The sequence below is a fragment of the Rissa tridactyla genome, chromosome 19 (assembly GCF_028500815.1).
Source record: "Rissa tridactyla isolate bRisTri1 chromosome 19, bRisTri1.patW.cur.20221130, whole genome shotgun sequence".
NCBI lineage: Eukaryota > Metazoa > Chordata > Aves > Charadriiformes > Laridae > Rissa > Rissa tridactyla.
This window is the reverse complement of record NC_071484.1, coordinates 2788019-2805968: the sequence shown is the minus strand read 5'-3', so window position 1 is coordinate 2805968 and position 17950 is coordinate 2788019. Positions and strand designations below refer to the sequence as shown.

The following is a 17950-nucleotide window of genomic DNA, read 5'->3' as shown; positions in this document are numbered from 1 at the left end:
AGCATAAGAGAGTGCTGTGGCAGATAAAATGTGGTTCTAACCCTTCAGAGTAACACTCCACTACATGGCAGCAATGACTTTCTCAGTCTCCACCTGCCAAAATAAATTTACTGCCATTTAAGGTTGTTAAAATTTTTCCCCGATTAATCACGGCTTCACTGCAGCATCTGTCCAAGAGGGCTGTTTTGCTAAAGCTGGTCAGCCCATGCGGTAGGTTATGCAAGCGCAGGCCGTGCCGACGCGCTGGCGTAACGTCAGTCCCTGCCAGCCGCCGAGGGACGAGCAGCAAAAGGAGTGGGAGCTCCCAAGGGTGGAGTATTTCTAATCATCACGGGGCTGAAAAGCACCATCCCGCCCCGTGACACAACCAACCCCCATCCAGGGAAGCTGGACCACCGCTGAGCAGACAGGATCCTGCTAAAAACATTTCCCTATCCAAAGAGTTATTCCTGTTTTGACAGAAGGAATTTAAATTGTGAAGAATGAACCTGTTTAGGTTTCCTACAGGTCAGCCTGTTGTTGAAGCCCCGAGGGAGCACTAAAGCGTTGATAACCATCTCCTTTTAGGAAGTAATACCTGTAAATACTAGGAAGTCATTCTGTAAATTATGGAACCCCAAAAGAAGCATCCTAACAAGGCTAATTTCATCCTGGAAATAAAAAGCTCACACTTTTATTTAGGCCCCAGTGTTTAGCTTTGCTCATTTAATCTGTAAGTGGAGACAACTGCCTCCCATTTAACCTCATTAATTTCAAAGGCAATTCCTCCTGAAACACCTGTCTGATACACAGACAGCAAAGACTGCTCCTGGCTCCAAATAAACTGTTCATCAACAGTTTGATCTTTAAGGTCCCTTCCAACCCAAACCATTCTATGATAAAGGACAAGACAGGCCAGAGGACAAAGGTGTGAGCAACATAATGCTGGGAAATGGAAAAGAATGAGAAATAGCGTCTTGAGCAGACAAAAACCATGAAACTACAAATCTTTTTTAACTTCTTCTATTCCAGTTGTGTGTTGAAGTCCATCACACCAGTATTTGAGAACTGCCACACAAGACTCAACTGCAGATGCTGCTATTGGTGATAAATTTTCTGGCAGGAAGATCTTGCTTTGGATAAAGCATTAGGAACTTTTACCTTCCTCCTGGATGCTCCAGTAGATGATGCTCTGGGATGAGATCACAATGCTAGGAGCTGGGGCACTGTTTTCTGTACCTGATCAGCCCAGTCGCTTGCTCTCTGGGGAATCTGCACAGCACAACTTCCAGATTAAGAGTGTTTTCCCCTAGTTCTCTCCTGCCCCATCCCATCAGCTCCGAGATCTGCACAGCCCCTGAGAAACGCAGCTACACAGCAGGTCACCGATACAAAACCTGGCCCTTGATGCAGCTGTAGTTTTGCAACAGCGAAACTATCATTGAAATGGAGATTACCCAGGGACTATCTAGGAAATTAAAAACCGGGACTGGCGTGGCTCACGCCAATTAACCACCAATACTCCCACAGGCTGCTGCAAGCAGGAGTCTGAGGTCTACAGAAACCAGCCAAGAGGTAGAGTCAGTGGCAGGAATAACACGTTATTGCTCTCTGAAAGATGACCTTGGGCAATTTCCACTCCCAGTTAGAAAATCAGGGCAGATGGGAGGGCAGGGTAGCAGCAAAAACATTAATGGAGACACACTCCAAATTCACCTGGGGCTTTTGTTTGTCTTTAGGTGGACAAATGGGGGAAGAAAAAGCAAGCTCATAGACAAAGGCTACCAGTTAAAGTTCAGTGACTACTGGACAAAATATTAGGTAGCGTAAATAATACACATTGTAATGGCACGTCCTATTTTTGCTATACATGGATCTGGCAAATATGAGTCATCTTTGGAGGAAATCCCAAACTGCTCTCCTAGCACCGTCCTATCTGTGGACAGAAAAGAAGGAACTAAGTCCATAACAAAAAAGCCACCTCCACATTAACACTGGTGTTGGCCAAATTCGTCAGGGCTGGACAATTTTAAAGCAAATGTTGATTAAGATCACAGAAAGGTTATATTTGGAATAAGAGAAACAATCTCATACACTATCTTCACAGGTATGATCTAATAAATAAATTTTCTTGAGATCCCAAAATACATTTGGTAAGAAAGCAAGTCGAGCCAAGACAAGTAGATGCTATCTACTTAATAGGAAGGTGATTTAGTATTACTATTTCAGCTTCTTCTCTATGAAGTAATGCAAGGCAAATCTAGCAAGAAAAACCCAAGCCACATGCAGAATGGCTAGTTACACTCTGCAAATGTGAAATCCAAAAGCAAGAGTGACAAACACTGCAGTGGGATCCAGAAGCAGCAGAAAATTATCAATAGCATGCATAATGACCGAATGGAACAGCACCAGGGTAACAGGAGTGATGCTTCTGTGGAGTCAAGCACTGGCTAAACAGCAAGGCTCTTAGGAACGTTTCTGAAGACTGACATGTAGATAACTATTCCAGAAAGAAAAATGGAATACAAATATGCTCAGAAAAGAGCGTTTCAAGTGACACCTCCTATGAGCTCTCTTATGGGCCAGGCTGAAGCCGGGAGGGGGGGGCAGTGAGCAGACGGTGGGAATCGAGTGCTGAGGAAGGGGTCTGTCACCCCGAGTGAGCAGGAGGCCCAGGACCCCCAGCATCACCTTCTGCCAGCAGTTCCCACCCTGGAAAGCTCTTGGGGATCCTAAGCAGAGAAGCAACAGATCCTTTTTCCAGACAAATCAGTTCCCAGGCATTAGCACCCGCACCCGAAAGCGCCTGAGGGCTGGGACATCCCCACTGCAAGCCCTCAATTCTTGCATCACATTAGAGTTCTGTGAAGGGGAATTCAGACATCACCTGCTCCACAAAATCCTTCTGTTGCCAATACCTTCTCTGCGTTCACTCGAAATTCCAGTGAAACTGAAAACTACTCCACTCTTCCACTCTGAGTGCAAAATGCAATTTTGAAGGCAAAATCCTTGGTGCAAAAACGCTATGGCAGGACAAGTTAATACAAGTTAATACCGGAAAACCCAAAGGGTTGGTGGCAGCGACAGCAGCACTAAGAAGGGAGGTAAACACAAGGCAAGATTACAGGCTAAGAAAAAATATTCACCACTGGCACTTGTGATCATGGGTCTTATGATAACTATTGTTCTTCTTAAAATACACCCTCCTAGAGTAAAAAGAATACAACCGTCTTCACTCTTATTAAGAGAGGTTTTTAGCTCTCATCACTGAAAAGTTTGAAAGCGACCACAGCACATCCCGCAGGCTTAAGTGTCAGAAAGCAGAAAACAAAATCTGTGAATGGTTGAGTTTGTCAGTGCTGCTCACTCACCACTTACACACAGCGCGTGTCCTTACTGAGAGATGGACGGTTTGCACACGACATGAGATAGGATGTTTTTTCATGTTATTTCCTCCCCACATTAAAAAAAAAAAAAGGGGGACTATTTGGCACTCGTACCACTGGAGAGCACGAGTACCAAAACCCAGGTCAAAACTACAAAGAAACTGCTGTCTTCAGCGATAGGAATTTTTAGTTTGCAAAATATCCATTGCACTCTATTACTCAGAGAACGATAAAATGAGAGTATCAAAGGCTCCCACTGTCCATGTGGACACCCAGTGGTGACCAGATGGGTGGGCATAATTGTGCAATTTTCCTACACACTGTTACACGGCAAATTACTTGGGATCTGGCCATTAGCGCTATAGGCTTCTACATCAAATGCCTCATTAAGATAATCAGAGGCTGCTCATTTATCTTAAACTGTTTTGGACTAAGACAAGCCAATACATCTACATATGAAAGGTTTGAGGGTTGGCTTTTTTTTTTTTCCCACCGAAAGGTTTCCCAGATTGGTTATGGGGTTTACCGGCTCATCAAGAGAGCCAAGAATTTGGCACCTGAGGTGAAAAATACTTTGGAACTGCACAAAGGATGTGAAAGTGGTGTGGGAAGTACTATTAGAGAAAAGATTTCTGACACATAATCGACCTACAGGTATGGAGGAGCCTTCAAAAAGGCAGAATCATCTTGATAAAAAACCAAAACCCACCACACTACTGATCCTGACTACCTAAACGTCTGAGCTCTCCGAAGTCTTCCCACATCCCTAGTACAACATAAACCAGACCTGGTGACCAAGCCAGTCTTTCTGTAAGAACCTGTTAATTTGTTCCATCCTGCAATTTACTGTGGTTTAATGGTGTACATTAGTAAATGTAACCCTAGCAAATATTTTCCTTTAATTTAGTCAAGGCGCTACAAAATGTCTTCAAAACTCACCCAAGTTTACTGTATTTAACTTATCTTCATTTTTTCTAGATACAAGGAGAGTAAAGGAAAGGCAGAAGATTAAAATGTCATATATCAGATGGAGTTTAACATTCTAAAAGATTATGGCCTAATTCAACAGCTTCCATGATTCAACTACAATGTTTACTACCCAATACATTTTTACTGCTCTCAAGCTAGTTTGTACAATAAAACAAGTGAAATTACTCTGATCTGTCCATCTGTACAGGGTCTACTCACTAATTTTAGTAAACAGCCTCTCGACAAAGCAGCTGAATTCCCAGTTACGAATCAAGTATGGAAAAAAACCTCTTGGGAGGAAACTGAGATCAACTAAAGAGACCAAGATCAACAAAAGTTTTCTCCCCAAATTCAGTAGCAACAAATCGGGATTGGCCTCTTCAGTTAATCATGGCCTATGGTGTGTCACCAGAGCCCCAAAACAACGTCATCACCTCAGAGAAGTCATGGAAACAGGGAAGATCTAAACCAGCTTATTCGATTGTTCCTGCATACAGCAAGCAGCAGGTGCCACCTTGGCTCCTTCATGAGAGGATCAGAGATTCAGAAACCCAACAGAAAAGCAGGAAAAAAAATAATCATGCATTTTTTAAGTAAATGAAAACGTTGAGAGTTCCATTGCTACTTGTTTACTGCATGACGTGGGATGATACAGATAGCAAGATGAGTGTCCACCATCACGCTTTCCTGGCTTTCATACTTCTACCTACCAGCTGGAAGCCCAGCACCCCTCTGCTCCTCAGGGCAGGAGCACTCAGCGCCCAAACCCCACAACGTCCATCGCTTCAGGCGCCCGGGGTGACCGACTGGCACCCAAACCCCACAACGCCCATCGCTTCAGGCGCCCGGGGTGACCGACTGGCACCCAAACCCCACAACGCCCATCGCTTCAGGCGCCCGGGGTGACCGACTGGCACCCAAACCCCACAACGCCCATCGCTTCAGGCACCCGGGGTGACCGGCTGGCACCAGCCACCCCTCCACTACCCCAGCAATGGAGTGACAGTCCCTAAAAAGAAAGAAGGCAGCCAAAATGTTTTGGTTAAAAACAAGACTCATTTTGACAATAACCAGCCCCCCTTTAAGTCTCAAAAAATGTAAGCCCTTAATGGAAAACATGTTTTCTATCAAGTGACTGGAAAATTAAGCAAAATATTCCCAATTATTTCAAAACTGGTCAACTTGCCTTCGGTTTCCTATCAAGCCCAGCTTGTATAGTTTTATACCAGGCTTAAAAAGGTTTACACGTATCTACTTTTTCTTGGCATTTCCTCAAAGGGGTTTAAGTTCAGTATAACTAATAAAGACTCAGAGAATTAGCTGCCAGAGCCTGAAGATGTCTAGCTTAGGAATGTCTGCATCCCTGAAAGCCAGGATGCACTATGGCCCAAAAAACAAGAACAAACGAAGACAAGATTTCTATTGTTTGTTTTGCTAGAGACATAAATGCTACATTTAATAGGAAAAAAAAGGGAAACAAATATACTCCTTTTTATATACCCATGCCTGCAGGCATACACAAACATCGTTAGTGTTCTCTTCACCTAAAACAGGTCAGTACATAAACCACATAAAGCAAAGTTACTTTCTTACTGCGACACAGACAAAACTCAAAAAAGGAAACACTTTATTATCAAGAAGCATCGTCCACAAAGTTATACATCTAACCCTCAGTCTTATTTTAGAAAGTCTCCCTGGTAATTTGCCTGTGCTTTTGAAAAGCAAGTAATATGTTTTGAATTATAAGAGGTTACAGGGACATTTTTGTGGTAAATTTGGACTTTCGTTTGCAAAAAAAAAAAACCTTCAGTGCTACAGAAATCCTTTCGGAAATAACATTTTTTTGTCATTGCTAAGCACTTTTCAACAAAGTTTAATAGCTACCGTTCCAAGGAGCTGTTTACATCCAGCTTTAAAAGAATACTGGGGTACTTAGGTCCCTGCAAGCAAAAGGAAAAGCAGCACGGTGTCTTTCCGATCGTTTGAGAAGCAAACAAGAGAGAGTATATCCTCTGCAGTACGCAGGGGCAACAAGCTTTCTAAGCAAGTTCACTCACAGCCTCCTGCTGCTCAGGGTCTGGTATTCTGGGATTTTTCTGGAGGCCTAAGTTATACTGAGACCTCTTTGAGTCTTCTTTCATTCGTTCCCCTGGTCTTCACACCCAGGATCAAGAAGGAACAAAGCGCCAAATCAGCTGGTATTAAGAAGTGGAAGGCACTATTTCTAGCCTCGGAAGTTTATAAACTCAATATCCAGTTGCTTTATAAACAGTGCATGGGAAGAAAGGCCTTCAAACAACAGTAGCTCGATTTTCCTTTGAAGGTGGAACTTACTTTATCATTCATTCTTGTAAACAAAATAACCTATTTAGTTGACGTTTAGCAATATGAATAAAAGCAAAAGTTTTACTGTAAACATCTAAAAGATGTCTAGCCACATGAAAGCTTCATTGTGCTCTTGATAACTGTGATGTAAAGGCTTTTACAACCACCGGAGTTTTTGCAGGCTGACACACCAGATTTTACCACCTCAATATACCATAGAGAAGCTGTGCCAAAAGAAAGCCATGCTGTTCATACAGTGGGAAGAGAGATTTTTTTTTTTGTTTTAGTTTGTTTTTCTTTGCTATTCATTTGGAGACAGCCTTTGCTGACATCCAGTGAGCTGTTAAAATATGGGTTCTCATTGGTCTTTGGCTGTTTTGCTTTCTGGACAGAACCGTGCAGTAAATTGCTCGAGCCCCCTTTAGTTTCCCTACTGCGAGTTTGTCCTGGGCACCATAAATAAATACCCAGTATAATGATGAAGGCACTGACCAGCCTGATGCTTATAATAGAAGACAGATATTAAAAGGGGACTTTTTCAGGAAGTTTCAGCTGGTGCTTCAAAGTATAATTTATTTGAGGGACAGCGATGTACACCTGCTCTACAGCAGAAAGAGACCGAAAACCTTTTCATCAGGAGCCCCACTCCAGAAGACTTATTCAAAGGTCGTCAGAAATTCCAACAAAACACTGCTTAAGTTGGCTTGCTCTAAATAAAGTGTGCAAGATTGCATGTCTACAGGGAAAGACACAAAAATACAAACATAAAACATTATGCTTTGGAGACGGAGTTAGATGCACTACCCTAAACTAAACATCACCTCTTGCAGCACATTATATACCACAGATTGCAGAGTCCTGCCACAAAGCTCCATTTTTTTTTTATTTTTTTTAATTTCCCAGGAAGATGTAGTGAGCCTTCAGGCTTCACAAATTAAGTTACGTCAACCTTAAATGGGAACAGATCATGACCCTGTCCCTGCTTACTGCAGGGGGGTTGGACTAGATGAGCTTTAAAGGTCCCTTCCAACCCAACACATTCTATGATTCTATGACACTATAATCAAATCATTCTCTACCTGAACAACCTCAGACGGGATAGCGTCGGACCAGGCTCTGTCCAGACCCAAGAGAACACGAACTCCCCCAGGCATACATCTAGTATGGAACCGGGAAACTACTTGAAGAGATCAACACGATAATCAGTGGTTACAGCATACCAAACCTCCTACCATGACAAAGTTTGTGTAGGCTTCATAAATTAGACATTTAAGGAGGAGGCAGTGTCTTTGTTGAAATTTATATGGCGTTTCTTCCATGCCAAAAGGAGCAACTGAGGGAAAAGTACACAAAATGCTCGTCAGAAAGTTCTCAGACAAACATGTTAACAGATCAGTGCTGCGGGAGAAACTGATAAACATTGGAAGGAGATACGCTGTGTTTCTGGGGTTGAACGGGAAAGAGGCACAGAGATAGGTGAAGGAGATGAAACAGAAAGCAAAAACAACCTCTATAGTTACACTTTCAACAAGCACATGTGGGAAAGGGGTTTGCCAAGGTAAAACAAGGAGCGAGCAGAAAAATCAGTTTGAAGGTGACTGTAGGCAAGAGATTTAGCTCTGCGTGTAGCTCAGGCTTAGGACTGTTACACTATAGGGGAAATACCAACATTTGACTTTGAATGCAAAGGCCTAGGAAGGAGCGGGTCAGACGGTGCAGGCAGCACAAGTGAATTGCTGTCCAGGAGAGCTCACTCACGCCAGCCCGAGGGAACTCCAGCTGATTCACTGGGCAAGGCTGAAAAGATCACACCAAGATCAGACATCTCCACATTGGGAGAGCTGGAGGCACGTGAACAGGCACTTCAGCAAAGGGGAAGCGCTGGGCAAAGGTGTCCATCTGTACAAAGAAGGTACAGAAGGCAAGAGAAGAGAGCAAAGTCACCAAGGATGACCAAGAAGCTACTGCAATTATAAAAATATAGCCAGGCAGTCGGCAGGAGATGAAAGGAAGGGTCAGGTGGGACAACACTTCTCAGAGGGACAGTAAGAGTCAACAACGGACACCCTGGAGTACAGCAAGAGATATCCAAGGATGAGAAATGGTATCATAGCAGGTAAGCAGCTCTCTAGGGACCACATAACTGGTTTAATGCCATTTTTTTACCCAACAGCCAATGGTACATTTTTCTGGAAAGAATGCTCTGGATCAGACCAGCCCAACAGCCACATACTAACTGTTCTCTGAAGTTTCACACATCTCAAGGCTGGGATACCAAAGCAGGCACATGGCAGCAACAGGACAGACCACTGCCAACTGCTAAATCAGGAAGGGATGGCTTAGCAACGTCACAGCGACCAGGAAATGCGTGCTGCAAAACAGGTAAATAGGACAGAACGCAGACAGGTAAATAGGACAGAACGCAACAGTGGCGAGACACAACATTACAATACTGTTCAGGGAGAAAATTTAAAGTCTGCACAGAAAAAATGCACTGCAATTAAGGGGGGGGGAAGAATGGAAAGTACCATCACCATCAAGAGTTAAAGCAAGAACAGGCTGGTTATGCCCCAGCACTGCTCACATTTCTACTGATGAGCCTGAGAAGTAGAGCACTGCAATACCATCTATGACAATGGGGGTGGGTCCGCTGGCTTATCTGTTTTATTTAAAAGGTATTTACATGATACCCCCTTCTCCTACCTCAGCCTTCCTCATTGCTGGGCTGTGGCAGGATGTTATCTGTTATCTACTCAAACCACTACTCACAAAGAGAACCAGTATGCTGTTCCGTGCAGCAGCCGGGCCCCAACACAGGCCAGGTGAGAGGAACATCAGAGCTGAAACAAATCCCAGGAATGAAAAAAAACCACAACTCATTCCTAGCAAAACATAAAGGTTATCTGAGGAACAATTTAATGGCTTAGATTTGAAGGGGAAAAAATAAAAAAGTCTTTTCAACAGGTTACATTTATCTAATGCCCCTTTTTCACTCCCAAAGATAGAACAGCCTCATACCTAAGCTGTTCCCTTACCATTTGAAAGCACCACAATGAAAAGTTACTTCCCTTCCTGGTCTGTTTGACAGAGACAGGAACATCGGTACCTGATAGCAGTAGTGTGAGCTGACATCTCATCAGGTCTAATCAAAAAGCCCTGAAAGGAAGAGATATCTTCTAGAATTGCATGTCTGCTTCTGAGAACGGGAAACGAGCATTTACACACAGAATCACAGAATGGTTTGGGTTGGAAGGGACCTTAAAGATCAGCTAGTTCCAACCCCCCTGCCCTGGGCAGGGACACCTCCCACAAATTTGCTTCAAAGGGACACACAGCTCCCTAATTTAACACTTACAGGTAAATCTGCTTTCTTCTCCACCCACCCCGCCCCCCCCAGATTTTTTTCATTCCATAAAAAGATGCAATCATGACCCAGGGACTAAGAAAGAAGAGTGGTGATGTAACAGGCAAATAGCTAGTGAGATCCGCATCTCCAAAAGGAATTTGAGTAAGTGCGACTAAAGGAGAAACATTCAGGTAGTGTAAAAGCTTGCTCAGCCCAAAAGGAATGCAAGGGGTCGGTGGAACAGTAGATTAATAAAACAATCTGAAGAGGTAGATTTTTGAACAGAAGTCAGTATAAAGGACTCTTGACTAAAGGGCACCTCGAGACACTTTGGAAATATTAGCTAATGTTTACTGTAAGAATTTGGCAGATCTTAAAGTTGACCTTAGCTAGTGAAATTCAGAAGGCGATGATATGATGCAGGTTATACAAGCATTGTAGACAAAAACAAGAACAGGATTCTACTTCGTATCACAAACAGATGCACTGCCCACTCTGAGGATCTTCAGGACCCATATTGCATCATCGGAATCTACAAAATAATTGCAGAGAAGAGGCAAGGATGAAAGCAAAAAGGCTGCTGAGGAATTCCGAAATTACCAGCTGACTTTTTGTAGATATCCTTTGTATAAATAGCAGAAAAAAATAATTTATTAAAAAAAGACGCAACAAGGAGCATCTCCTATTGAGCCAATTCAAAATAGTTTTGGTTACAGAACGGATTCTGTAGGGCTTGACACCACGTGACATGAATGTTGCTCTTCAGCTTGCTGCTAGCTAGCTACCTACAATTAAATATTGTTATCTGTGCTCTGACAAGTACCATAAATGCAGCTCAGCATCAGCTGGCAAGCCAGGACCAGCAGGTCTGGTGCACAGCATTACCAGCCTAAGAATTTAAAACTGTAAGGTACCCTGAAAGACTAATCTCATTCATAAATCTGACCTCGTATATTATTCAACACCCACGTGTTAAAATTATTAAACACTACCTCACCCAGACTGCTATAAAAAGACTACTGTAAAATTTCACTCTGAGAAAAGAAGGTATTCATAAGTCAGGGGATGTGCAAAAGAAGATTCAGTCAAACTATATAAATTCAGCACATATTGAGGCAAAACAAATTCCATGCGGGACATCATCTCATTCAGTGCTTCGTTCAAGGCAACGCTGTCAGGAAACACAGAGCCCACCTGCAGCAGCTGTCGCTTTCCATGAGCCGACCGGCCAGTCCCTGCAGAAGTCAGAAAGCTGGCCTTGAGCCCCCCTTTTGCTACTTGTGTAGTTCGGATTTGCTTTTTAAGTGAGATCGATGGCCTTTTCCATCTATGAAGATCAAGCTGGACCCTGTCCAAGCTCGTAAGTCATATTTTGATGGACTAAGGGGAATTTTCATTCCATTCATTCCGAATTCTGACACAAGACAGCTCTCTGCAAGCTGGGCGATTCCGAAGAAGCCAAGAAGAGCTGATGAGACTTAACTGCTGACTGTCCGAGCAGCAGTGAGGAGCCTCCTGCAGCACCCGCAGTGGCAGGCACCCCTCTCCAGGAAGAAGAAAGCAGACTCTTCCTAGTAGCTTTTTAATTCAACACCACACGAACAATTCAAATATTCATATCTATTTAAAATGAGGAAATTAAAATGGCTTAAAGGCATGAAAAGCTTGTTTATTAAGCATGAATATTTCATTACCAAAAGCACGAATGAAACCAAGTATTCACATAATATTTCCTCTGCCAGGATTAAACACACTTCGCTAACTAGTGTGAAGCCAAACCTCTCCCACCACAACTTCAACCAAAACATGATGTTTAAGATGGTGCTCAAAAGGTAAGAAAGACGGTGTAAAAACATCAATACAATATAGACAGCACCCCTTTGCTCCAACACTTTAAGTAAGATAAGTCAACGGAAAAGCAGAAAGGGTGTTATACAGATGAAGAATCAAATGCTACCAACGATGCACAACTCTGCTGAGAAAGAATTGTTTCTAATGTATTTATGGGGACACTGATCCCCTGAAGACGGGAACAAATTCAAGTGTTTGGTCAGCCCCAGACCTTGTGCGTGTTTTGCCAGACCTGTTGAGGGCAGATAAAAGGAAAATAACCCAGTCTCCAGATCTAGAGGAGACTAAATTGCAGAAGAGGAGTTTGGCCTTTCAGAGCTGCGAGATGAGTAAATATCTGTATATTTACAAACAAAAAACCCCACCCTTTGGTATCCCCTACTGAAAGGGGCTGCTAACAACTGGATGATAGCTTCTTTTCAGGTCACCTGGGCAATTACGAGGTCTATACATTTTCAGCACCATCTTCAGCTGCTTGTATCCAAAAGGAGCCTGCTGTAAAGCCAAGAGGCTAACAGCTATTCACACCAGTCATCCAAAACACAACCCAGATTATTTTAAAGACTGACAGATACTACAGACTCAACCCACTGCATCATCCAGAAGAAAAAGAGGTTCGAATGATATAGCCTACACGCAGCCGTCTCAAGAAACCCCCTTCCAGATAGCCCTCTGCAGCATTTGAAGCAAATTCCCTGTTTCAGTGTGCTACAACCTTTTTACAGGACTACAGCCTACACCTCGCCCTGGCCTGCACTGCAAACGCTTACAGACTGCAAGGACAATTAAACTGTAGCTCTTCACACCACATCCTCAGACTCAGGCGGGCTGGGATGACCAGGAGCTATCTGAGCAGCAATACAGCCTTCCACATCGTGTTTCATGCTGGAACTAGTCAAAAAAAGAGGAAAAGAACCCAAAATTCTTTTAACGATCATTACACCTTACCGTGTGCTTTCACAGTCTTCCTTTCATGCATCCTTGAATTCTTTAATAACAGTGACAAAGATCTATTATGTTCCCAGAAGGGGATTTGCACAATGCTTATGAAAAATGAGCAACTCGCTAGAAATCAGGAAAAGATGAGTCAAGTAGCACCTGCTCACGAGTTAGATGTGAGAACAGGAAGACCTTGAGCACACAGCTCATACAGGACTACCCCAAACGCTACCCTGCATTGCAATACATCATTGTCTACTTTCCACTTACAGTTATTAAGAGGCATTGGGTTTATCCACAGGCGGGCCCCCACATCACCTCACCGCCCGGCATGGCGGGGATCACCTCTTACTCCCCTGCAAAGCGTTCGAGACCTTGCGAGGAGAAGCCAGTCTGAAGTTATTCCTGAAGTAATCACTAAAACAGCAGAACAGATAATTCAAGAAATCAAGCTACCACTTTGCATGCCGTAAATACCATTTTTAAAACTCTGAGTTTTGATCTGTTTATCAAGATAAATGCTAGTTGTACAGCACAGTAAAATGAGTTGTCTTGGCAGGATAATACAAGAAATCATATATAAAATGGAATACTTCATACATGTGAAAAATAACCTCTCGCTCTCTTCCTTACAAGGAAGTAAATTAAAAATGGTAACTTTGATCATTTGAAATTTTCATTATGGCGTGATGAAAAATAAGCCGACGTACAGTTGTGTGTTTCTCTCATGCAGAAGTTAACGCCGCAAGTTTCACCTACGCCACAATTTCTGCAAAACGTTAGCAACTCCTGCAAGACCGCTGCTCCCTTTCCACGAGCACCAGCTCGCTCCACCTGCTGTGGAATAGTCACAGTCACATTAAGTCAAAACCACCCACTGAAATGCAAGTATTTTACCAAGTCCAAAGCGGGACGTTTTCTCTTAGATTACAGGCGAGTAACAGTCAGAGTACAGCTAAATACGAGCCCTTGATTGCCAGTGAGGGGACCTGAGAGCTGTTTGACATTAAAAAGATTCCCTGTTTTAAGGAGTCTTTCAATTAATCTCACATCCTGTGATAGGAACTGAAATGCCAACTACTACTGCAGTAATCAACCTGCCCATAAAGGTTAACGGGGAGCTGATTAAAGGGAATGCCAGACTATCTGCTCAAGTGCAAATTGCTCAAATACGGCTGTTTATAATAATTCATACTTACAATCACTTAAGGAACAACTGTCTCTTAAAGCTTTGGAGGTTTTCTGTAAAGAAACAAAGCTAGCTCCTGAATCCACACTAACTGTTCCAATAGTCCTGCTTTTTTTTTTTTTTAAATTATTCTGATGACTAAGAATCACAACCAGACACTGGTACGAAGCCCACTCAGAACTAAGGAATTCAAGGACCGGATGACTTTTATTTACAATTAATGTGTAACATGCAGTGCCTGCTTGAGTGTCCGCGTCAAATGGCCAGCTTATTAAGCAGTTGCAAGACATGGCCGTGAAAAAACACTAACACTATGATATCCTTGCTGAATCACTACACAAAGCTACAAACAACAGGGCATGAAGCGTAGGGCTTGGGAAATGAGGTAGTAAATTCACACTGCATCCGTCCACCTACCCAAGCGGGTATTCACCTCGACAATCATACCAGCCACACTAATCCAGCCCATGTCAACACCACTAAATTCAAATATTAGAGTAATGAAAACTGCAACTTCACCATTTCTCTTTTTCCCACTAGAGACATCCTTGGGGAAATATCCTTGCATGCACCGAAACTGGTATGATTTCAATTCCACCCACATCTGGGCTCACTTGGGAACTAAATCCAGCACAACCCGTCTTGGGTCAGCCAGTGACCCCAAACAAAAATAGCTCTGGCAGAAAGCTGGATTTATGGAATAGGGTGGAGCCCATCCAAGTGTAAACCGAACGAACCCGTCACTTGAAGTTAATGACGGAGAAGCAACAATTTCTCCATTCTGCTCAGCACGTGACGAGCACAAAGGCGACTCGTGCCACCTACGCAACGTGACAAAACACAACGTGACATAATCAACCCTTGAACAGGTCAGAATCTCGGGTGTAACTTGGGTCTGACACCATTTAAAATGTATCAGCAGCAGGAGTTAATTACTGTCTCCAAAGCAGTAAAAATAAGAGAAGCAAGTGTTGCTTGAGACTTGTAATAACACCAGGAGCGAAGCTGGGCCAGCAGGCCAGGGCCACGGCTCTACCAGCGACGTCAATCAGGGCTTAGCAGAGTTTAGCAATTTTACCAAAAAGCCACACTTCTGGTACATTCAGATTCACTTTCCCAAATGTCCCAGCACAGACAAACCTGAAGTCAGGGGATGATTGCACCAAGGTTAGAAAAATTAACCACATTAATTTTTTTTAACAAAAGATTATGCTGCCCACAGCACAGACACCAGACAACTTAGAAGTGCAGACAGAACTTTGCCTGCAAACTGCAGATTACGGCCAAAGTAACACATGCGTTCTCGAGCAAAAGAAACCAGAGTTTGAATCGGTGTCACAAGGAGAGGCCTGGTTTTGAGTACCAGTGACCAAGGTACCGGAGTTAAAGGGTCACCTGATGATGTATTAGATAGCGCAGGGATGTCCGACAACACCCTTCGGCAGGATCAGCATGCAAAATTAGCAAAGTCTACCAGTGCAGGCACCTCTCAATTAACTAATTTGATTCCTAAACGCAACCCATATGCTACATTCATTTTTAAGTTACCTAACAATCCATTTCCAAAACTTCATTTCGATTTCTAGTACACATTAACCAAACAATAAAATCCCCAAGAACAAACTGTTACATGCAAGTTTCCTGCTAGTTACAATGACTTTGTTTGTAAACCCTTTGTAATACAATTGGAGTGTCATGGCGTGCACAAATGAGAAGCAAATTTAAGCTCTGAGAGGCACTGCAAAATTTATTTAAATCTGACATTTCCTCATGTTCAAAGCTCAACTCTTCACATTATGTTTTTCTTAGTATTTATATACAAATGCCCTCCCCACCCAAATAGAAATCTAAAATAGAAAAGAAAAAATAGCATCAAACGAGCCACTTGTTATTATTATATTTTGCACCCTTAGGATCTGAGCTGCAACCTCGCAGCACCACAGCAGAGGGGTACACCCTGGTAGTCAGCTGCGTAGCGCAAAGATCCCTGAGCACTCAGAGGCTGATGCAGCCAGAGCTCAGTATCTACAGATTTTATCCAGAGGAGACATCACAATTGCCTGAAAGTGCTTAATTTTCTCCTTCCTCGGTAGTTTTATGCCCGCTGAGGAAGCTTAGCCCACCTCTCCTCCCACGGCTATCGCCAGAGCCGCTCTCGGGTGCATCCCAACGACTGCACGGGCTGAGAAGTTACTGATTTCAACCATCTCCAGAACACAAGTGGCAGGAGAAGAACGGCCAGTAAAGCCCAAGAAAAACTGGGGGGGGAAAGGGTGGGACACAGTCGATAAGTCCCATTTTTATCCCTTTGGTAATTATCAAATCCTTGCACAAGCAGGGGCATAAGAGTTTATCGGGAAGAGCTCCCATGAATCTTTTATAACGGAAAGTGAGAGACAGCCGCAGACGTAGGGTCCCCACCGGCTATCCTCTCTATCAGTGCTGCCCAGGATTTACTGCTACTTCACAGAGGAAATAGGGACGAAAACGCAGATCGTCCCAAAGCCCATCGCCTCTAGAAGGGAAATAAAACCATAAAGATCACAAAATGTTAACGCAGCGACTCTGCACCGGTCAGCAGCTGTAAACGCTCCTGCGGGGCTGCGGCAACCTTGGACTTGGTGACTTTTATTGCTCTTTTTTTTTTTCTTTTTTTTTCTTTTCCTTTTTACCCCTCTCTCAACTTTGCACGCAGGTCAATGGTGAGGTACCTGTTAGAGGGGAGGCTGAAGGAGGTGAGGAAGAGAAGTCGGTGCGGGCACGAAGGCTGAGCTTGGTGCTTCCCTGAGAGCGCACCGGGGCTCACTTGGCTCTCTGAAACGTCCCAATTTTATACAAAACGCCCCTCTTTGGTACTGGGATACTCTGCCGTGCTGTCCGGCCCCCTCACAGCGAGGGCCGGGGAGGGGGGAGCCGAGGCCAGGCGTGCTGAGGGGGCGACCGTCCCCTCAGCTCCGGGCCGCTTCAGCTCACTAAGCCGGCAGCGCGCAGCCCCCTCCCCACACCCCAACCTCATCCGCGACGGTGGGGAGAAGCGCGGGGGAGAAGCGCGGGGGAGAAGCGGGAAGACGCCCCCCCCACACGCCCTGAGGCGATGCGGGATGGGGGGCCGTGTTCCCACCGCCTTTCCCCGCTCCTCGCGCCGCCCCCTCCCCTCAACCCACCCCGCCGCCCCCCTCCCCCTCAGCGCTCACCGCAGCCGGAGGTTCGCCATGAACTCGGGCATGGTGACGGCGTCCATCAGCACGAAGTCGGCTTTGCCGAACTCCAGGCTCTCCCGCTCCGCCATGGCGGCGACGGTGACGGTTGGGCTCGCGCTGCCCCGGGGCAGGGGGGGCGGGGGGGGGGGGAAGACAGGGGGGTGCCCGCCTCGCGCCCGCCGGGCCCCGCCTCACCTGCGGTGAGGCGGGGCCGGCGGGCGCGAGGCGGGCACCGGGCGGCGCCCCCTGCGGGACGGCGGGGAGAACGCACCCCCCCCCCCCCCCCCCCCGCGCCCGCCGCCGGGGGAGTGCAAGGGCGCCCTCTGCCGGCGAGAGGGGTGTACTGCGACCGGGGGAACCCCGGGGGGGGCATGCTGTGTCTGGGGGAGCCCCATAGCACGGGGGGGGGGGGGCGCATCCTGAAATTGGGGGACACCCCCGCCGCCCAGCACGGGGGACTGCGTCCTGAAACGGGGGGAACCCCACTAGCACGGGGGGACCGCATCCTGCACCCGGGGGACCCCCCCCCACCACCACCACCAGCACGGGGGGCCACATCCTGAAATTGGGGGAACCCCCCCAAGCACGGGGGGGGGCCACATCCTGCATCTGGGGAGCCCTATAGCGGGGGGGGGGGGGTAGGGAGGGGTCGCATCCCGCACCCGGTGGACCCTCATAGTACGGGGGTCCATAACCTGCACCAGGGGGACACCCCCCCAGCATGAGGGGCCGCATCCTGCAACTGGGGGAACACCCCGAAGCGGCG

At 45.4% G+C, this 17950-nt stretch overlaps 1 protein-coding gene across 3 annotated transcripts in view; it reads right to left on the bottom strand.

Annotated features, from left to right (window-relative positions):
- Positions 1-17310, bottom strand: part of MYO1D (myosin ID) — a 170958-nt gene extending 153648 nt beyond the window's left edge. For all 3 annotated transcript variants that reach the window (XM_054224145.1, XM_054224147.1, XM_054224146.1), the window contains exon 1: positions 17179-17310. In XM_054224145.1, coding sequence (XP_054080120.1) covers positions 17179-17273 — 95 coding nt within the window. In that variant the 5' untranslated portion in view covers positions 17274-17310. The remainder of the gene's footprint in view (positions 1-17178) is intronic.
- Between the last annotated feature and the right edge of the window lie 640 nt (positions 17311-17950).